General features: G+C 48.0%; 2 protein-coding genes across 5 annotated transcripts in view; both read left to right on the top strand.

Moving 5' to 3' along the window:
• Positions 1–9,441, top strand: part of KHDRBS1 (KH RNA binding domain containing, signal transduction associated 1) — a 23,148-nt gene extending 13,707 nt beyond the window's left edge. Inside the window, exons 8-9 of the mRNA XM_055704264.1 lie at positions 227–285; positions 2,668–9,441. Of these exons, the coding sequence (XP_055560239.1) occupies positions 227–285; positions 2,668–2,765 (157 nt within the window). The 3' untranslated portion in view covers positions 2,766–9,441. The remainder of the gene's footprint in view (positions 1–226; positions 286–2,667) is intronic.
• On the top strand, positions 9,172–18,425 carry TMEM39B (transmembrane protein 39B). Of its 4 annotated transcripts, none has more exons than XM_014281801.3 (9): positions 9,172–9,310; positions 11,637–11,845; positions 13,723–13,942; positions 14,240–14,323; positions 14,998–15,152; positions 15,761–16,040; positions 16,908–17,095; positions 17,561–17,681; positions 18,049–18,425. In XM_014281801.3, the coding sequence occupies exons 2-9, from the start codon at positions 11,718–11,720 to the stop codon at positions 18,283–18,285; spliced, it is 1,413 nt and encodes a 470-aa protein (XP_014137276.1). In that variant the 5' UTR covers positions 9,172–9,310; positions 11,637–11,717; the 3' UTR covers positions 18,286–18,425. The 4 variants fall into 4 exon arrangements, with proteins under 4 accessions (XP_014137276.1, XP_005441529.1, XP_055560236.1 ...); XM_005441472.4 differs by having other exon boundaries at positions 15,761–16,097; XM_055704261.1 differs by lacking the exon at positions 9,172–9,310 and adding an exon at positions 9,623–9,726 and having other exon boundaries at positions 15,761–16,097.

Below are 18,425 nucleotides of genomic sequence, written 5' to 3'. Positions count from 1 at the left end.
TGAGCTGTAGGGAAAGTGCCCTATTCTCTTGGAATCCAGGAGTGCCTGAGAAATAACTTTTGGGAGTGTCCAAGTGTCCTTGACAGTTCTGTAAAAGCAGCGGTCAGACACACCACAGCCACGAGCAATATTGGGCATTTTTGCTTTTCTAGTGTTTTCTGCAAGTTGTGTCAGTTCAAGAATACAATTTCAGCATTGAATATAACCAACATAATTACTCTTCCAGGAACACAGAATACTATGATTATGGACACGGGGAGGCACAGGAAACCTATGAAGCTTATGGTATGTCTGGGAATACTGTTCTTTTGACAGGGAAGGGGGCTGCACATAATTGGGAATTGCTTGTGGCCAACCAGCTGTTTTCCAGTGCCACACCACCCTCCGAGCAAAAACTTACTGAGGAGGGCCTCAAATAGTTTTCATGGTAGAAATTTCTACCCTACAGATTATCCAGGTCTGAAAAACCAAAGGCGTTCTGTGGTTTTTTTGGTTCTTATCTAGCTTGATTGTCTCAAAGGTGACACTTTTAAAATTCCGGTTTTTAACTAAGGAACTATCTTTTAATTTCCTTATAGCTTTAGAATATTTTAAGAGCTCTGGATTTCCACCCACAGCACTACTTTTGCTGCAGTCTGGTTTTCACGGATTATATTTCATTGAGCTGGATGAGTGCATGGTTCCATCTGCTTCCTTATCCTCAAAAACCCACTAGCTGATACTGACTCTGCACTATGCATTTGCTTGAAAAACGGATTTAAATGTTGTATGAAGGCCTCCCTTTGACTAGGTGGAAAAATTTTGGTCAATATGACTTGGAAGTGTTCTATGAAGTTTAGCTAATTTGAATTATGTAAAGCTATCAATTTAGGCTAGACTAAGGGGTGTGGGAGACCGGCTTAGCCAGAACTGTGTAAATCACCAACTGTTGAAAACAATAAGCCTTACATCTGAGGTGCTGGCAATAAAGGATTAGGTGACTGCATGTGGGTTTTTTTAAAGCCAGTTCATATAGCCCAGCTTATGAATGACATCTGTGTGTGGCAAGGAGTAAGATTCATTTGCCTTTCTCTGTAAACAAGCTGAACTATAAACAAGTTACGGAAGCTTTACGGCGAGCTGCTTAATGGCACGCAAATCCACAGGACTGAAAACGGTCCCTTTAGCAGTGTCAGTTGCCTGAAGGTGTGAATGAATGCAGGTAGTGAAGGTAATGACCAGCTGGAGGGGCTTTCTGGGATCCTCAGGAACTGGGAATACCCTCTGCTGTGTCATGCCGGTAAAAGGGAAGCAGAGTTGTTAATATGATGCCTGTCTCCTGTGCCAGCCTCAGGGTGTTCCCTGTTTTGGGATTAAGTTGTGAGAAGTTCAAATTCAGGTGCCTAACCTGGGATGCTTTTCCAATGCAAGATGCATTTGAGTAGACAGCTGCTGTCAGTAACATTGGCTATCTTTCCTGCCTTCAATGGCTTGGTTTGTTGCCTGTGTTAGTCACGCAGCACAAAGAGGCTTTTGTGCCTCCTACTTGGTAGGAGAGCGGTGGTGTTGTCTGGGATGTGAAGGCCAAAATGCTCATTGTATACTTGGCATGAAGTTGCCACAGCTAATCTGTTTATCCACAGTAATTTCCTTTGGTCTCTGCTTTCATGAAAACAGAATTAGCGAAATAAATTGTTGAGCCAGGCTGGAGACAGTTTTGAGAAAATGGAAACGTGCTCCATGGTGGTAGGAACAGGCTCGGCTGTCTTCTGGGCTTCAGACACTTGCTTTCGTAAACTGGTGACCTTGGAGAGAATGGCAGGCATGCAGGTCTGAATGTTGCAAGCACAAGCCGTAATGAAAGCTGAGCTTGGATATTTGGGGCTTGAGCTAGCTCAGGGACAATAGGGGTGTGAACTTCATTTGCTTCGGTGGCAGTTGTATGTAGCAGAAGGGTTTGGGCTGTCCTGTCGAGCGCTTTGTCCCATCAGGAGTTGATGCTGGGACAGCACTAGCAGGTGATGTCTGCTCCGAAGAAATGAGCAGGTGCTACGTGAGCTGCGGCTGTAAATCTCCCGATTCTCTAAACGTGGAGGTGAAGGAACAGCAAGTCACAGTCAGAAAGCAGACAGGTCAGAAGTTCAGTCAGACGCACTGCCATCCTACAGCAGCGTAGGCACTTAATTATTTTGGCACAATTATCCAGGAGCTGCCTTGCTGGGCGCCTGGGAAGGAGAGAAGCGCTACCTGTAGCAACACCCCCCCCCAGCCATACATACCCCGGGCTTATAGGTGCTGCTGGCTGCTAGCCCGAGGGGCCGTGACTGCTGCAACCTGCCGTGCCTGGCTGCCAGAGCTACCCCGTGAACTGGCTTCAGCTCTGCTGAAATTAATTACTGCTGAAAGGCACTGGGTTTGTCCAAGTCGGTACCAAGCCGGGCTGTTGGAGCTGCACGCTTCCCAGGGATCCCGCGCAAGGGGCTTTTTCTCTGGTAACGTCAGACGTGCTGGAAATGACAGGTTTTGATGGACAGCGGAGTGTTTTGCAGACTGGTTTTGGGGTGAAACCGCTGTGAAGATGTCCCACATCTGCGTCGACTCCGGAGGGGAGCCCGGCCGGCACCACCGCTTCCTCTGTGCCCCTGGGCTCGCAGCGCATCCTTGACATTATCCCTCTCTTTTCCGCAGGGCAAGATGACTGGAATGGAACCAGGCCCTCCCTGAAGGCCCCGCCGGCCAGGCCAGTGAAGGGGGCCTACAGAGAGCACCCATACGGACGTTATTAAAAAACAAACATGAGGGAAAAATATCAGTTATGAGCAAACAGTTGTTACTGATTCTTGTATCTCCCAGGATTCCCGTTGCTTTACCCACACCAGACAAGTAATTGTCTAACTGTTTTTCTTCGTGGCCCTTTTTCTCCCACTCCATCCTCACCCTGCATTCTGGCTTCTGTACGTAGTATCTTAAAATGAGTTAAATAGATTTAGAGGACCGACTTTTAATTTTTTTTTTCTAAGTGTGTAGATGGCTTTTTCTTTCTTTGTTGTTTAGATAAACACAACTGTACCTTTTTTAATAAAAAAAAAGTTGAGTTAAAAATGTTAGTTTCAAAAGTGACATGCTTTGCTTAGCAGTTATGAAATTAAGGTTTTGTTAACCTATTAAGTTTGGTTTTAAGGAACCCATAAAAGTTGTAGTTGCAGAATCCCAAAGTAGGCTACATTTCAAAATTCAGGGCTGTTTTTAAGAATTTAAAATCATAATGTAACGGTAGTAGCTGCCACCGTTTAAAAGTAACCTCAGATGTCAAACTTTCCTTAAAAGCAGATTGCTGGTGAATCTTAAATTTATATTTTAATACAAAGGATCCTCAAACAAATTAAATAGCATTTTTTAAAGGTAATTGACTTAAAAGGAAAAAAAAAATTAGGTTTGTAAAATTGACTTTTCTTATGTGGGTTTTGAAATCTAGCCCCGAACATGCGGTGTTGAGAGATGCTTGGGAAGCAGATGTTTCAGTGTAAAGGGGTTCTTAGTTTGATTCTATATGAAGAACTTTTAAGGGAAAAACAAATTAAAGCATGGCTCTAATTGCCCAGTGTTTGATATTAGAAAACAGAGTATTACGTGAGTAGGTCTGAACTCTGTAAAATTACAGTCTTCTCATTTTTATAGTGCTTGGGGCAGATAACACAGTGCAAGTTTAAAACTGACAAAAAAAAATTGTCATTATTAGCAATCCCATTGACTTGTTCAAGTGTATCTCAACACTAGCTTTGCATAAAAAGGGACACTGCAGCTGAAAAAGAGGAAAAATTTCACGTTGTACATAGGATAAAGTCCTAATTGGATTTGTACACTGTCCTCCCACTCTGTTCTTGAAGATTAAATGCTACATGTGTAAGTCTGCCTAAATAGGTAGCTAAAACTTGTCAAAATGTCTGCCGCAGTTTGTCAATAAAGTTTAGTCCTTTTTTAATCCAAGTAAATGTGATGAATTGTCATTTTGTTTGTTGAGCAATAAAATAGCAATTTTTTTTCAAATAAATTTAAATTAATGCTAAAGCTAATTGTCTTTTTAAAACATGGAGACATTCTAAAAATGGTGGTTTTTGTAATTCTCACAAAAAGTTTATCAAGGTCATTGGATGAGCTTAATTTAAAAAAAAAAAAAAAAAAAAAGGCAAGCAAAATTGTTTTTCACCCCCTGGAAGTTGTTGAAAGCAGTTTGATCCTGGACTGTGGCAGAAATCTGACTTCAGTCTGCTGGAAAGTGTTTATGGTTCTTTGCTGAATTACTGATTCAGATTTCAGGTGGCCTCGCAGTGTACGCCAGGCTGCAGACTCCAGATTGAGTCTGAAATGGCTGGTTTAAACGTAGCGTGACAAAATGAATGCTGAAAAAAATCCCCGGCTTAGCTGCCACCAGGAGGAGAAGGAAGCTTGCTTTCTGCTTTATGTAAACACCCCTAACCCCCTTGGCTGAGATGATGCCCTTCCTACTTTACGGTGGCCTTTACTTGGAAAGCCGCTTTAAAAACGTATCTTTGTTTGAGAAGGATGCTGCAGTTGTTCCTCATATCCTTCTGAGAGGGTGTGTATGTCTAGATATATAATATAATAGTTTAAAGTAAACTGCTTCTTAGAGAGACATGAAAAATGGTTTGTATTTCCCTTCTGCCAGGTGAATCTGGCGTTCTAGGGGGAGAGAATTAAACTGCTCGGGGGTGAAAAATAGAGCATTAGGAGCCAAACTGCTCGTAGCAGTGCATGATTGAGGGGAATACTTTTAAAACAAAAAGTTGTATTTGTAGATTGTTATTAAAGTGTAAATAACTGAATTTTCAACAATGGTTTGGAGTCAGCTTTCAGGGCATAATGTCTTGCTTGATGAAAAGATCACCCTATTGCCCCCCTTTTAAAGGAAAATTATCGCAGGAGAATCAGGATGTGTAAAGCTAACATGCATCGCAAAACCCAAAAGGTAACCTAAATGTCTGATTTTAATAGCACATTTCTCTTTTACATAAACTGTGACGGCAACTTGCATAAACTTTATTGAAACAATTCTTCAGATGTTAAGTTTAATGTAAAAATTTGCAAAAAATGTTTAAAATAAACATTTAAAAAAAAACATGCTTCTGCATAAATTAGCAATAACTTTAATAATGTGCCCTTTGAAAATGCACTGTAATGTAATGTGGGCAAAAAGGAATCGGCGAGCTTAAATATCAAAAGATGTAAAATGACAACGAATATAGATAGTCCTGCTACTGCCAAAAAAAAATTCTGCTCAGTTATTTAAAAATGTAAAATGATGGCCCTTTTTAGACCCCAGTATTGATATTTACTGTGAAATATTCAAAGCTCAGCTTAAGTTGCATGTTTTCCTTCCTGTGTAATTGCATGCAGGAATCTTTTTTTTTCTTTTTTTTTTTTTTTTTTCTTTTGATTTGTGCTTGCATTAAGGAGACTCACAAATGTCTTCAATTTGCAGGAGTCAAGAGTACATCGCTATGAATCACTTGGGTGAAGATGAGCAGGGGCAACACGAAGTGGGTGAGTTTGTTTATTTTTGCAACCCCTTGCAAGCTGCTAACATGTTCTGTGTGGGAAGTGAAGGGCGGCACCATCTGAGCTGCTAAATTGAAGCCATTCTTTATAGACGCACAAATAAATTACTCTTGCGAAAGGCAAGTTGCACGACTGACGCTCTTGCAGAGGTCGCGGTGTGGAGGAGGCTTCAGTATGTACCTGTGTAGAGCTCTCCCACCGAGAGCCCACGGAGAAGGAGGTTTTAAGTGGATTTGAGGAGGAAAATGTAGTAAGATGTGTTTCTTGCAGCTGATTCCCATTTGGGGTGCTGACCTTCATGAGAGTGCTCTCAGCATCAGAGTAGCGTCGAAGTTGTTACCCAGCGCTCCAGAAACGGAGCAGCTCAAGGAATGGCTCAATAAGAATTCCTCTATGAGTCCATAATGCATTAAAATCATACACCACAGATTTTTAGACCAGATGCTGCCCAGCTAGACCTTGCTAGTTCTAACCTTTCCACACCCCCATCGACGGGCTCTGAAATGTGATCTGGCCACTGGCTGGTCTTTTATGGCTTTTTGTCTGATGTTGTGGCCTGACGTGGCTCCATCTGTGGTCGCGCCATCCTGGCTGGAACACATTTAGCTCAAAGCCCCGCAGGGCTGCGTGCCTGGTGTCAGCGAGTGAACGCCCTGAGCCCTCGGGAGGGGTGATGGACCCCCGGCACCTTTGGGTGCAGGTCAGCACCCATGGCAAGTGAACGCCCTGAGCCCTCGGGAGGGGTGATGGACCCCCAGCAGGGGTGATGGACCCCTGGCACCTATGGGTGCTGATCAGCACCCACAGCAGCAGGGCTCCCTCTGGCGGCTGCTGTGGCCCCACTGGTGGCTGGTTCTCCAATCAATACCTTAAAAAACGCACACCAGTGCTAGCAAACCGAGTGGTACCTTGGTTGAGGAGATTATCACGCATCGGTGGAGTGACCTGCTTACACAGCAAGGACACATCTCCCTCCAGGCCCAAAGGCAGCAGCCATAAGCGTTTCCTTTGGGGACAGCTAATCACTTTCTCTCGAATCTGGAGATCACTGAAAGTCTGAGCTCCATAAATAAAAAAACAAAGAAATAAACCCTTGCAATGCTGAAGAAGTCTAATGGCTTCAAGAAAGGCCCTGGGCGTAGGACATAGAAGGGCATAAGTCTTGTTTTATTTGGAATTGTAAAGCTACCAAACGAGCTTCTCTTATCTTAGGAGTATGAGGAACGAGAAAGTGCTAATATGTGGAAATGCCACAAGAGCGTGAGATTAGCCTCGGTTCTTTGACTATAACTTGAAAATTGGATCCGTAGTTTTCTGCTAGGGGAACTCATAGCGTGTCTGGATTTGTGGCCTGTTTATTGAATGCATCTTCATTTACAATGTAATTGGAACATCAATTTATATGGTCTTATACCAATCTTTCCCATTTCTTTCTTAATAGGCACAGCTTTTATATCAAGTGGAAAAGATTTGATAGAGATCATCTATTATGATGCAGGTTTTTACCAGTAGAAGCGGATCTTATGACACTGCCTTTGGAGTAATACAGCTTGCTTGTGCGTTGCATTTGTTGCATGGTTATGTGAAAGATTTTAATGTTATGGAGGAATGTAAATCTTAATATATTGAAATAACTGTATATGCTAAAAGTATTTTGAAAACATGCCCTGCATCAAACATCTTCTTCCCTCTCATAGCGTTAGTATATTCAGATTTTAGCCTAGAGTGTTGCAAAAGCTAATTTGAGATCCCAAAATAGCCATCAGCGTCAGATACGTCTCTCAAAGATGCTCTAATTAGCCAGACGTTCCAGGGGTGACACAGGGCTCGCTGAAATTTGTGAGGGGTAGAGATTCCTTTGAGTACTTGAAGTCTGAGTCACCTAAATAACCTTCCCTTTTCTGCTGACACGTAGCCACTGGAGGTAGTATTCTGCTGGCTGTGCGCTCGCAAGCGCCACTGACCTTTCATCTCCTGATTTCCCCCAAAGGGCTAACCCACATTATCTTATTTGTAGGATTTTGGTAAAGAACATATTGTCCTGCACAGTGTGATGTACAGCAGCAGTCACGTCTCCTCTGTGGAAGTGTTTCCCCAACAATACCGTTTCTCCCAAGAGAAGCCTGGCTCTAGAAACATCCTCCTGCTGCAGAGCACTCCGTGCCTCAGCAGCCCCATTGCTCCGGCCCTTGCTCCGAGTGGCCGCAGCTGCTTCAGCCTCTGGTCCAGCCCTTTGCTATAAATATTCAGGCTGACCCTGCTTGGAGCTGGTACAGACCTGGACTTTACACCTCCTCGGTGAGGTCTCGCCATGCGTAGCGGCCCGTAGTAGCTTGGACAGCAACAGGAGTGTGAAACGGAGCTTGTAGGAAAAATGCTCCAGCTGGTATTGCAGAGATGTCCCCAGCAGCTTTTCCTGGCAGGAGACTGTCCTACCCTGCCCATTCCTCACCCCTGGTTTCAAGTTGCTGTTCAGATTATTAAACCAAGCAAGTAGCTACAAGCTTTACAACTTAACCTATGGTGTTTTTATGTTTCATTTCAAACACTTCCAGTAAGACTAAAACATTACCTTGATGTGACCCTCTGTAAAATGCCGTATTTGGGAAGTTGTTTAAGTGCACAGCTGGATTCCCCATTCGGCTGTTACAGCAGATGATTCTTTTTGTACAGAATGAGTTTTTAAATTTGTATGAGAGCATCTATCACGAACAGAGCCAAGAGAAACAGTTTAAACGTATGCGTCTTCCCTTGCTGCTGCTCTCCTAAAGAACGCTGGGGCTGGGGGGGGTCCTGCAGTCTCCGATAGACCCTCCAAGCGATCCCAGCGGAGAGGAGACCAGCTGTGCCCTGTCTGCTGGGAGACGCAGGGGAAAAGAGACACTGCCGCTCGCACGGCTCCTGGCTGGGCTGCGAGGAGCAAGTACATGTGGTGCTTTTGGGGAGGAAGGCAGGGCTGGGGGAAATTCTTCTTTCGTTGATAAACCTATAGCGTCTCGGATGAGATGTTGGACACGTGCCCCATTTGTAAGCTTTGAGGGGGAGGAATTCCTGCAGGTTAGTCAGGGCCCGTGGGAATTCCCATCTCGAATGTGGATGTTCCTCCTCTTTCTCGACTCGGGAAGCTCCGTTCCTGTGAGCACAGAACAGAAACCTTGGCTCTTGCTGCTCAGTCGAGCCTTCCATCGTTACCATATGTTTTAATAGAAATGTTTGTTTCCACACTCGTTTTGCTCCTTTTGCAAAGCGGGATGAATCTCCAACGAGCTGATAAAGGAACCTGGTGAAGATGCCGTTGGCTTTGCTGTGGATGAGCGGGAGGAACCTGCCAGCTCCGGCTGAGCGTTGGGACACCGGAGCCTCGCTGGAGAGCAGTAACTCTTGTGAAATAGAAAGTTTTCTGATGAAGCTATTACTTTTACCACTGGTTTTAGGCCAAAATGCAACCAAAGGCTTCTACATGGTGTTCCACAAACCTGTTTTTAACTTGACATCACTACATCCCACCTGTTACCTCTGTTGTTATTGCTGGAAGACTGTTAAAGCCGCAGGTGCCCGGATGCTCCTGGGTTTTGATGGCTCCTGCCCGACGTAGGAAATGGAAAGATCAGCCCTGTGAAGGTTCATCCATTTCGGAGACAGCTTTGCCTCCAGCCCAGGCAGGTTGGATCTGGGATTGTGTAATGCGCCATCCGTACCGACACCCACGAGCGGAGGGGATGGAGGAAGGATGCTGCGGGGAAAACGTATCAAGGTGAATCACGGCGTTAAAATAACTTGTCTAGGAAAACTGGCAAGCCCTTCTGCAGCTGGTATTTAGCGAGAAGCATCCGACAGATGTTGAAAGTGATTAGTCATTCCCTGTAATAAAGGCCTGGCATTGAATTTTTTTTTATTATTATTTATTTTTAATTTGGGGTGTGGGGTTTCAACGGCATCAGGTTTTCCCCTTGCTTCTCTCCCTGTTGCGGCGTTGATGGGGGTGGGGGTGCTGTGCCCCAGGGGGGGTACCCGGGGGGGGGCAGCCTCGAAACGCGGGGGCGGGGCCGGCGGGGGCGGGGCGGGGCCGGGCGGCGCGCAGGAGGTTTGGCCGCTACCGGCCGCCATCGCGCCGCCGGCCCCGCCCGCCATATTGTGCCCGGCGCCAGGCGGAGCGGCGGCCGGAGATGGGTGAGGGCGGCCGAGCGGCGGGACGGAGCCGGGCCCCGGGGCTGGCGGCGGGACGGTGGCGAGGGGCGGGCGGGGGAGGGGAGGGGGGAGAGGGCCGAGCGGCCGCCGGGGAGCCTGCAGCTGGCCCCGCCCGCCGCCCTGAGGGGGGCGGCTCCGCGCCGCGGCCTGGCCCGGACCCCCGGCCCCCAGCCCCTCGTGTGCCCCCGCCGCTCTCTCGGACCCCCGGTGGGGTCTCCAGAGCCCCCCGGTGCTCTGCTGGGGCTCGGCGCCCCCGGAGCTCCCACAGCTCCACCGCAGCCCCGGCCTGCGCCCCAGGGGCCTTTATAGCCCCCGTTACCCTGTTGCCCCCCCCGAGGCCCTGCGGCCCCCACACAGTCGCCACTTGTGCCCCCGGAATCCCCAGTTGTCCCCTGTAGCCTGTGCCTGCGCCCCTGAAGGGTCTGTGGCTCCTGCCAGCGCCTCTGCAGACCCCATAGCCCCTGGCCTGCGCCCCCACAGCCGCCCCTGCTCCATCAGAGCCCCCCTCGGAGCTCCTGCAGCTCCCGGCTCTGCTCCCCTGCTCTCTTCCCGGCCCCGACACTTGCATCCTACCACTTTTCCCTGTCAGACTCTCTTCTCCTGGTGTCCTGGGCTCAAACCCGCTGCCTTCGCCTCCCTCCAAAGTCTTGCCCGTCTGGTGCCCCCAACACAGCCCGTGTCGTACCCTGGGGGGGCCCCCCATGCACAGCCTGCCCTGTTTGCCAGCACCTCTGTGTCACAAGGGCTCCGTGTGCCGTGACACATACTGGGCTTTCTGCCCTTTGCTCTGTCCCCACCAGTTCCTCCAGTGCTGCAGCCACCGCTGTGCCCCACTGGCCCGTGTGATAGCACCCATCTTTGGGGTATCTTTGCTTTTTGTGGGTGCAGCCCCCTTGCTCCCTGTCCCTCTTTCTTTGGCGCTAGTGCAGCAGTTTGCTGGAGGACTCCGGAGCTCAGCATAAGCTTTAAAACTTCTTTAAGCACAGTCTCTTAAGCCTTAAGCAATTTATTTTTTTTACTCTAGATGCTGATTGCTCCGTGATGCAAACTGGAAATTAGTGATCAGAAAATGTTAAGCAATTGATACGAACTGATCCGAGATCCTTCACAGCTCAGATTGCGCTTCTAGTAAATGGCATGTCATCACCCTGTCGTTCCTCTAAGTTGTGTAGATTCCTCTAAAGTTTAACAGGATTCAGAGAAGGTTTTTAAAACCTTGGTATTCGTGTTATTGTTTACACTGTGGCAAGCAAACTCTAGAAAAGCTAACTTTGGGCTAACGTCCTCTTGAGCTCTGTGTCATGCAAACATACAGCAACAACAAATACCCTAAAAATGCTTCTTTTTCCCTGTCTTAAAGGAGAAAAAAAAAAAAAAGAAGGCCTTTTGTGCGCTTTTGCAGCGTCCCTTTAAAAGAGCTGTGAATCTTTGATTCCGGCACAAAATTGGGCAAAAGGGGACTTAGGTAATATCCCCAATTTACCGAATCCTTTGAGCGAAGTGTTTAGCATCTCGGTAAGTGTATCGCTCTGCCTGTAAAACAGGGATAACACCACAGCAAGGCAGATTAAATTCTTTGTAAACTGCCTTGGGTTGGGAGGGAGGCCTGAAAAGCTTCTTCCTGCTCCCGTGGAAGTCTGCATACGTTAGGCTTTAAACTCTCGATGAATTTGCAGTACCTTAACAAGCTGCTGCATGTCCTAGGAGCGTCAGGGGCTATCTGGGGCCGCATCTATAGCCTCTGGCAAATACAAGAGATAGAGAAAAGGGCTGAGCAAAGTTGCATTATTCTGCTTTGTGCTGCAAGCTGGCAGAGGGAGCGATAGGTTACTGCCGGTCACCAGGGTGTGGTAAGCAGGATGAGCCTTAAATGATAAATCTTTTCCTTTCAGTTTTAAGGACTGAAGACATAATCACGCAGTGAACAGCAGAGAAGCCACCTTGAAGAACAGGCCTTCGCACCCTCTGTTGTTATGGCAGGGGGAAGGCGGGGTCCTAACCGTACCTCCTACTGCCGAAATCCCCTCTGTGAACCTGGGGCCGCTGGCGGCTCCGGCCATTCCACGAGCTCCTCCGTCACGGGTGTGCGCTCACGCACCAGGTACGTTTGGCTCTCCACGTCTTCACATCTAGCCAGCTGCTCCTCTCCGAGGCGGGTGTGAGGCCACCTGTATCTCCCCATCTCACACACTGCTGGTTTTCCAGTGGCTCAGCAGTTTGTTAATTCCCAGTGTCTAGCTGAAATCCTTTTTCTGTATGTGGCAGTGTCCATGCCACATGTAGTGGGGATAGGTGGGTTCTAATTTGCCTGAGACTGTTAAATGCTTTAGCAGACTGTGACAGACTTCCAGGAGCGTTAAAAGCTTTTAGTGACCATTTAGTGGAAAGCAAGAGTAGAGACAAATTTTTATCCAAAGCCTGACTCTGGGGTTCAGCTTCTACATCTCCTGTGCCCTGAAGTTTATGTCAGGTGAGGCATTTCTGGGGTAGAGTTTAGCTAGGTCAGGTGTTGTGTAGGCTGTGAGTTTGGTTGTGGTTTTTTTCCGGGTTCTAGCCTAGCTGGCTGGTTGCATTTCTGCGACTGAGGTAGAGAAGAGGAAGGAGAAGCAGAGCACCGACAGCAATGCGTAAACAGGAGGTGCCTTATGAACTCTCTGCAAAGAAAATGTTAGATCTGTCTTAACATACTCCCTGCTTACAGCCCTAGGCCAAGAAATTTACAGGGATACAGTTATTCAAACAAGTTATTGCAAGGCCACAGAAGGTGGAGCAATCCACCTTGTACATACTTTGCTGTGAGAGCACGCATATAGGCCCTTACCACCAGTAGCTAAGGCAGTACAAGTCCATGCCCCACTTTCCCCCTAATGATTTTTCTCCGGAGCCGTACCCTCTGATACCCGTCACTACATGGCAGTCCAGGCTGAGGAGTCCCAAAGTGCTTTATGGATATGAGAGCCTTGTTGCTGCTCTTGCAAGGACACCCTTAGATTTCCTGTGTCTGCTCAAAGCAGAAAAGGCTTTGTATTTATATTTAAAGCCCTTTTCTGGAGGACCAGAACAGGAACTCTTGCTCTGTGTACAGGAGCGGAGTTTATTGGTGGATGTATCAATCCCGAGGAGGTGAATCAGTCTTGTCAGCTTGGGAATCTGGGGCTTTTGGAGAGACAGCTTGGGTTCCTAAAGCTTTTCCCTCACGCATGGCCTTGTTTTAGGCTGCCAGCCTTCTGTTTTAAAAAGCACGGACTGATCCACCTGTGTCCACCCCTAGGCTAGAAGTCTTTCTGCAGTCACACTCGGGAGACTTTTGTGGTTTCATTTTGGGATTTTCAATAGGAGTTTGTGCTCTGTAATTCCTTTGAAACCCACACCCAGATTCCTTTGACTGTTGTTATTTAGAGATTGCAAATCAGGGGAGATATATCTAGTATATATTAATTCCCTTCCCTTTGATTAAAAGGTTTGCTGTCTGGGATTGTGTGCGTGCTCACACAGGAGTACACACCTCTGACTAAATTTGTTTTTCCTCCACCGTTGAATAGAAGTTGAAGAATGAGAAAGGGCTTGTGTTTAATTGCTCTGTATTTCATGTTCAAGCGCTCTTAGAAATCTAAATAGCAACTGGAGGCCTAAAAGCTTCCAATTAATTAAGAGGGCCACTGGTTGCCCCTTGAATAGCATAACACAGCCACAGCTTTTGAACCTGACTCAACGCAAGGGATTTAATATCGAATGACCTGGTGCTGTAGGCTGGCCTGGTTCCAAATCTGCCTTTCGCTGGGCAAATTCCTGCTCACATCTGCCTGTAGCAGGCGTTCTAGCCATCTTCAGGGTGTTGGCACTTCTGGTTTGTGGCAGCCATTGACCGTGACAGTCAGCTTAGGTTTCTCAGTCAGTATTAGGCCACCAACTGGGCTGGAGGGCAGCGCTGTGTTTATCTCAGGGAAGTGACTGCAGGCTTTTGGTTTTCCTTGGTAGGAGCGGTTCAGGTACAGGCCTTTCCAGCCCACCGTTGGCAACTCAGACAGTCGTCCCCCTCCGGCACTGTAAGATCCCAGAGCTGCCTGTGGAGAGGAGTGTGCTGTTTGAACTCCAGCTCTTCTTCTGTCATCTCGTTGCTCTGTTTGTCCACTACATCAACATCTACAAAACTGTGTGGTGGTACCCACCCTCCCATCCGCCTTCGCACACGTCATTGGTAAGCACCAAAGGACAGCTGCTGTCCGCTGATACTCACAGACTGTCTCTTGGGTTGTTAGACATAAAATTTTCTATATATGTTTGATGCAAACCACATGTGACTCTGCAGCCCTGGAGGGTTGCTCACGTGACTGTTATTTGGCGAATTTTGGGCACTGGCTGTCTGCTTGGCATTCTCTTTCTGGTCTTGGAAGAGAGAGTCCGAGGAGAAGAGAGTAACTTGGGAGCTTCTCTGGTGAATGTGGGTTTCTGCTGCCTGATGGAAAGTGGAATCATTTTGTTTTTGTCACCGCAGAACTTTCATCTTATTGACTTCAACGTGCTGACAGTGACAACAATCGTCCTGGCACGCCGGCTGATCGGTGCTATTGTGAAGGAGGTAAAGTCCCCAAGCAGATCTCAGAACCGTTCTTTCCTCTCAGGCAAAATGTAAAGCCGTGTGTCCCTTCTGCAGTTCCAGACTCTTTTGCCCCTTTCTAAAGAACTTTGTGCTATGGCCAAGTCAAAAACCTAGGCACGGTTTCTAACGGGAAGAACGTAGACCAGAAACGAGCACCTCAAACCGTTGCTTGTGACTCTGTCCTTCTGTGATTGTTTCTGAATTACTGTCTCAACTAGACTGTAGTAATTCTGCTTTGCTTTCTTGCAAAGAACAGTATTTGGCTCTTCTCCCGTTCTCTTAATTACTTGAGCTTTCTTGCAAGGAGGAGCTGGTGTAGGTTGCTTTCTGCTGACTGCGGAAGCTTTCTGCGGGGAGCAGGTCCAGGAGAGTAGGCTGGTCACCCCGATAACTCCCAGACCTTAACAAGAAACCCTGAGAGCTCTCCTCACTCCAGCTTGAGGAATGGGGCCCTGGGATTTGGAGAGTCCAGACTCCCAGCTACAAGAAGGCCTCCCCTTCCTGGTGGCAGTCCAACAGAGCCTTTCACTAGCTCTTCCTTCATGCGTATGGAGTTGATTTTACAGATTGAGTGCTGCTCATTTGCCGTTTGCTCCCTGTAGGAAGAGTGAATTGGTCTCCCCTCTGCCCAGCTCTCTCTTCTCTTCCCACAGGCTTCACAGAGTGGCAAAGTCTCCCTGCCACGCTCTATTTTCCTCGTGATCACTCGGTTTGCTGTTCTCACTGGCACAGGCTGGAGTTTGTGTCGATCAATAATTCACCTTTTCAGAACCTACTCTTTCCTTAATCTCCTGTTCCTGTGTTACCCGTAAGTATCTCTTCTGTCACTTGTGTGTGATTTCTAATGTTGCTTCCCTGCAGCGAGTGTTGCTCAGTTGAAATGAAACCTGAAAGTAAATAAACACTCAATTACCTGGTAACAGAACTTAAACTACCCTTTTCCCTCTTGCTGCGTCACATTTCTTCTCGGTGGCAGGGCATATCTTTAATTTACCTATATTTCAGCTTTAATGAAAGCATTAATTACTAGATTTCTGGTGTTCTCTGAAAAGGATTGTATGCTTTTCTCATGGTATTGAGAGAACCCGTGTCTTCGGTTTACCTTAGTTCTTAGGTGCCTCTGCCAGGTGGAGTGAATCAAACAGCTTCCCTGCTTCACGTTAACTAACGAAAGGAAGCCAGTTCTATTTCCAGTAGTGGAAGTAGCTCCCTTCTTTCTGGTAGATGCAGGAGAAAGCATCTCATAAAGATCCGAGACGTGGGGCTTGTGTTTGAGATCAGACTGGTGAAGCTCTTTCCTGGAGCTTATGTAGGTACTAGATGCCATTTAGGAGGGGGATGTGAACACAGCGCTGCCAGGCGTTTCATGGGGAGCTCGTAGGGAAGTAACCTCCTTTCTGCACTTTGCTGCTCCAGGTTTGGCATGTACATTCCCTTCCTTCAGCTGAACTGTGACTTTCGGAAGACAGGCCTCTTCTCCCAGGTGGCCAACATCGGTCCCAGAGAGACCGGCGAGGTGAACTCCAGGGGCCGGGACTACCTGACTGTCCTAAAGGAAACCTGGAAGCAGCACACTCGACAGATGTACGGCATGGAAGCCATGCCCACTCACGCCTGCTGCCTCTCCCCAGATCTCATCCGCAATGAGGTGGAATACCTGAAAATGGACTTTAACTGGCGGATGAAAGAGGTGCTGGTGAGCTCCATGCTCAGTGCCTACTACGTGGCCTTTGTGCCGGTCTGGTTTGTGAAGGTGAGCAAGGGCCGTCATGGCTCTTGCAGATGGGGAGGACTGCGGGGAGGTGAGCTCTGGGTTGTGGAGGAGGTCTGCTTCTCGCTTTTTGCTTCACTGGAGCGTGGGCAAGGTTAGTCGGAGGGCTGGTCGGCTGTCACAAACCCGTTCACAGAAGCTTTGTGAAAAGCAAGAAGTAAAACCCACCAGGTTTAGCTGTGCTTAAGCTCCAGAAAACAGAGGATAGTATTGTCCTGATGAGGTGTGTTCTGTCATGAGGGTGTGCATCCATCTGTTAGGGAGCGGTGCCTTCCTCCTGCCTCCCCGTGAAGCTAGAAGGACTCCAGGCCAGCCAGTCCTTCGCACGCTGACCTTCTGTGAGGACGGGGCTCCAGGACAAGGGGATTGACCTTAATAGGGGAGGCAGACCTTAATAAAAGAACCTTGCTAGGTTTCTTAGCTGTTTTATTGAAGTTCCTAATATGTTTCACAGTGAGAATAACGTAGTAAATATGTCAGACCTCGGGGGTGAGCCCAAGTCCCCTTCCCCTGAGGGGCTGGTGCTCCCACCCATTGTCTGCTGAGCTGGGGGAGCATCAGGAACTATCTCCCTCTTTTTGGCGGTGGGTGATGATACCATAAATGTTTCGCTGTGGCGTGTTCAGGAGTTGTACAGCAGCCGTCCTATGTGGGCGCTTCTTTTTCAAGCCAGATGAACAGCTCCGTGAAAAAGCCCTTGTTTTACCTGCCTGAGTGATTTGTGTTTTGATGGCTTTGTTAGGTGAGGCTGTCCAAACACGTTGTCACACGTTCTTCTTGTCCCCCTCACAGAACACTCAGTACTATGACAAACGCTGGTCGTGTGAGCTCTTCCTTCTGGTTTCCATCAGTACGTCTGTGATCCTGATGCAGTACCTCTTACCCGCGCGCTACTGTGACTTGCTCCATAAAGCCGCCGCACACCTGGGCTGCTGGCAGAAGGTCGATCCAGCCCTCTGCTCCAATGTGCTGCAGCATCAGTAAGGAACTCTCTCCTGGGGCTAGGGCTGGAGTTTTCTCTTAGTTGGCATGCCTGTTGGCGTGAGCAGAGGCTGGATGGGGGAGCTCAGCTTTCCAGCTATCTTTTGTCCTCCTTCTGTTGCTTAAAAAAAAAAAAGAGAGAGAGAAAGAAAAATGAAAGCAGAGTTGTCGGCTGACACATCTGACAGCGCGCAGACGCTGTCTGTACTGTCCACTTCCAAGCGCAGCAAGCAGATACGATTTTTAGCGAGATGCCTGCTGTTTCTGGGCACAGGTAGCTGCCGTTTGTCACTGCCGTAGTTACGTGCCTCAGCAGGCCAGATTCTGCCCCGGTAAATGATGGCAGGCCAACGCTGCGGAAATAGCGCGGGCGTTATCCCGGCTGATGGTGGGAAGGCAGCAGACACCCCCCCCCCCTTCAGCTGTGGAGATAGAAATAAGGGCTCTCTGCTCGTTCCCTGCAGGTGGACAGAGGAGTGCATGTGGCCACAGGGAGTGTTAGTGAAACACAGCAAGAACGTGTACAAAGCTGTGGGTCATTACAACGTGGCAGTGCCCTCGGACGTCTCGCACTTCCGTTTTCACGTAAGATCGCGCCTCCTTTCTGGGGACCGAGGTGTGGTGGCTCGGCAGGGGCACGGTCCCCTTGTCCTGAACGCCTCGGGCTGCGTGAGCTGGCGCTCCGAGCAGGATAGCTGCCCACGGGGTGTTCCAGGGTGGTGGGACAAGTGGGCTTTGGCACGGCATTTCATGTTAGTCCCACATCTCCCATCGGTGCTGCCAGAAGGGCGACTCTGGCCCCTGCAAATCGGGGCTCTGTCTGGAGCCCTTCATGGGTAAATGTTGCGTCTCCAGAGGGGAATCCCAGAGGAATTGTCGTAGACCTCTGCCTCACACATCCCAAAGGGTCTGTCTGACCTTCCTCGGTGACTTATTGTGGTCTCTCCTACAGTTCTTTTTCAGCAAACCACTGAGAATCCTCAACATCCTGATTCTGCTGGAAGGAGCCGTCATCTTCTACCAGCTTTACTCGCTGATTTCGTCAGAGAAGTGGCACCAGACTATCTCGCTGGCTCTGATCCTCTTCAGCAATTACTACGCCTTCTTCAAGCTGCTGCGTGACCGTCTGGTGCTGGGCAAAGCCTACTCATACTCTGCCAGCAGAGACTCAGAGCAGAAGTTAAATTAAAACAATTGCACTGATGCTCAGCTTATTACAAAACAAACAAAACAAGAAACCCTCAGAGCTTTGTATTTTTGTTACCACTGCTTTTTTTTCTTTGATAACTGATGTAATTAAAAGGAAAAAACATATTTTTTTACTCCCAA

Source organism: Falco cherrug, chromosome 3, assembly GCF_023634085.1.
Source record: "Falco cherrug isolate bFalChe1 chromosome 3, bFalChe1.pri, whole genome shotgun sequence".
NCBI classification, from domain to species: Eukaryota; Metazoa; Chordata; class Aves; order Falconiformes; family Falconidae; genus Falco; species Falco cherrug.
This window is presented reverse-complemented; position numbering and strand designations above follow the sequence as displayed.

Coding starts and splice junctions, on each gene's coding strand:
- TMEM39B (XM_005441472.4), top strand. CDS start 11,718: ATGGCAGGGGGAAGGCGGGGTCCTAACCGTACCTCCTACTGCCGAAAT. Junction 11,846..13,722: donor GGTGTGCGCTCACGCACCAG/GTACGTTTGGCT, acceptor TTTCCTTGGTAG/GAGCGGTTCAGGTACAGGCC. Junction 13,943..14,239: donor CGCCTTCGCACACGTCATTG/GTAAGCACCAAA, acceptor TTGTCACCGCAG/AACTTTCATCTTATTGACTT.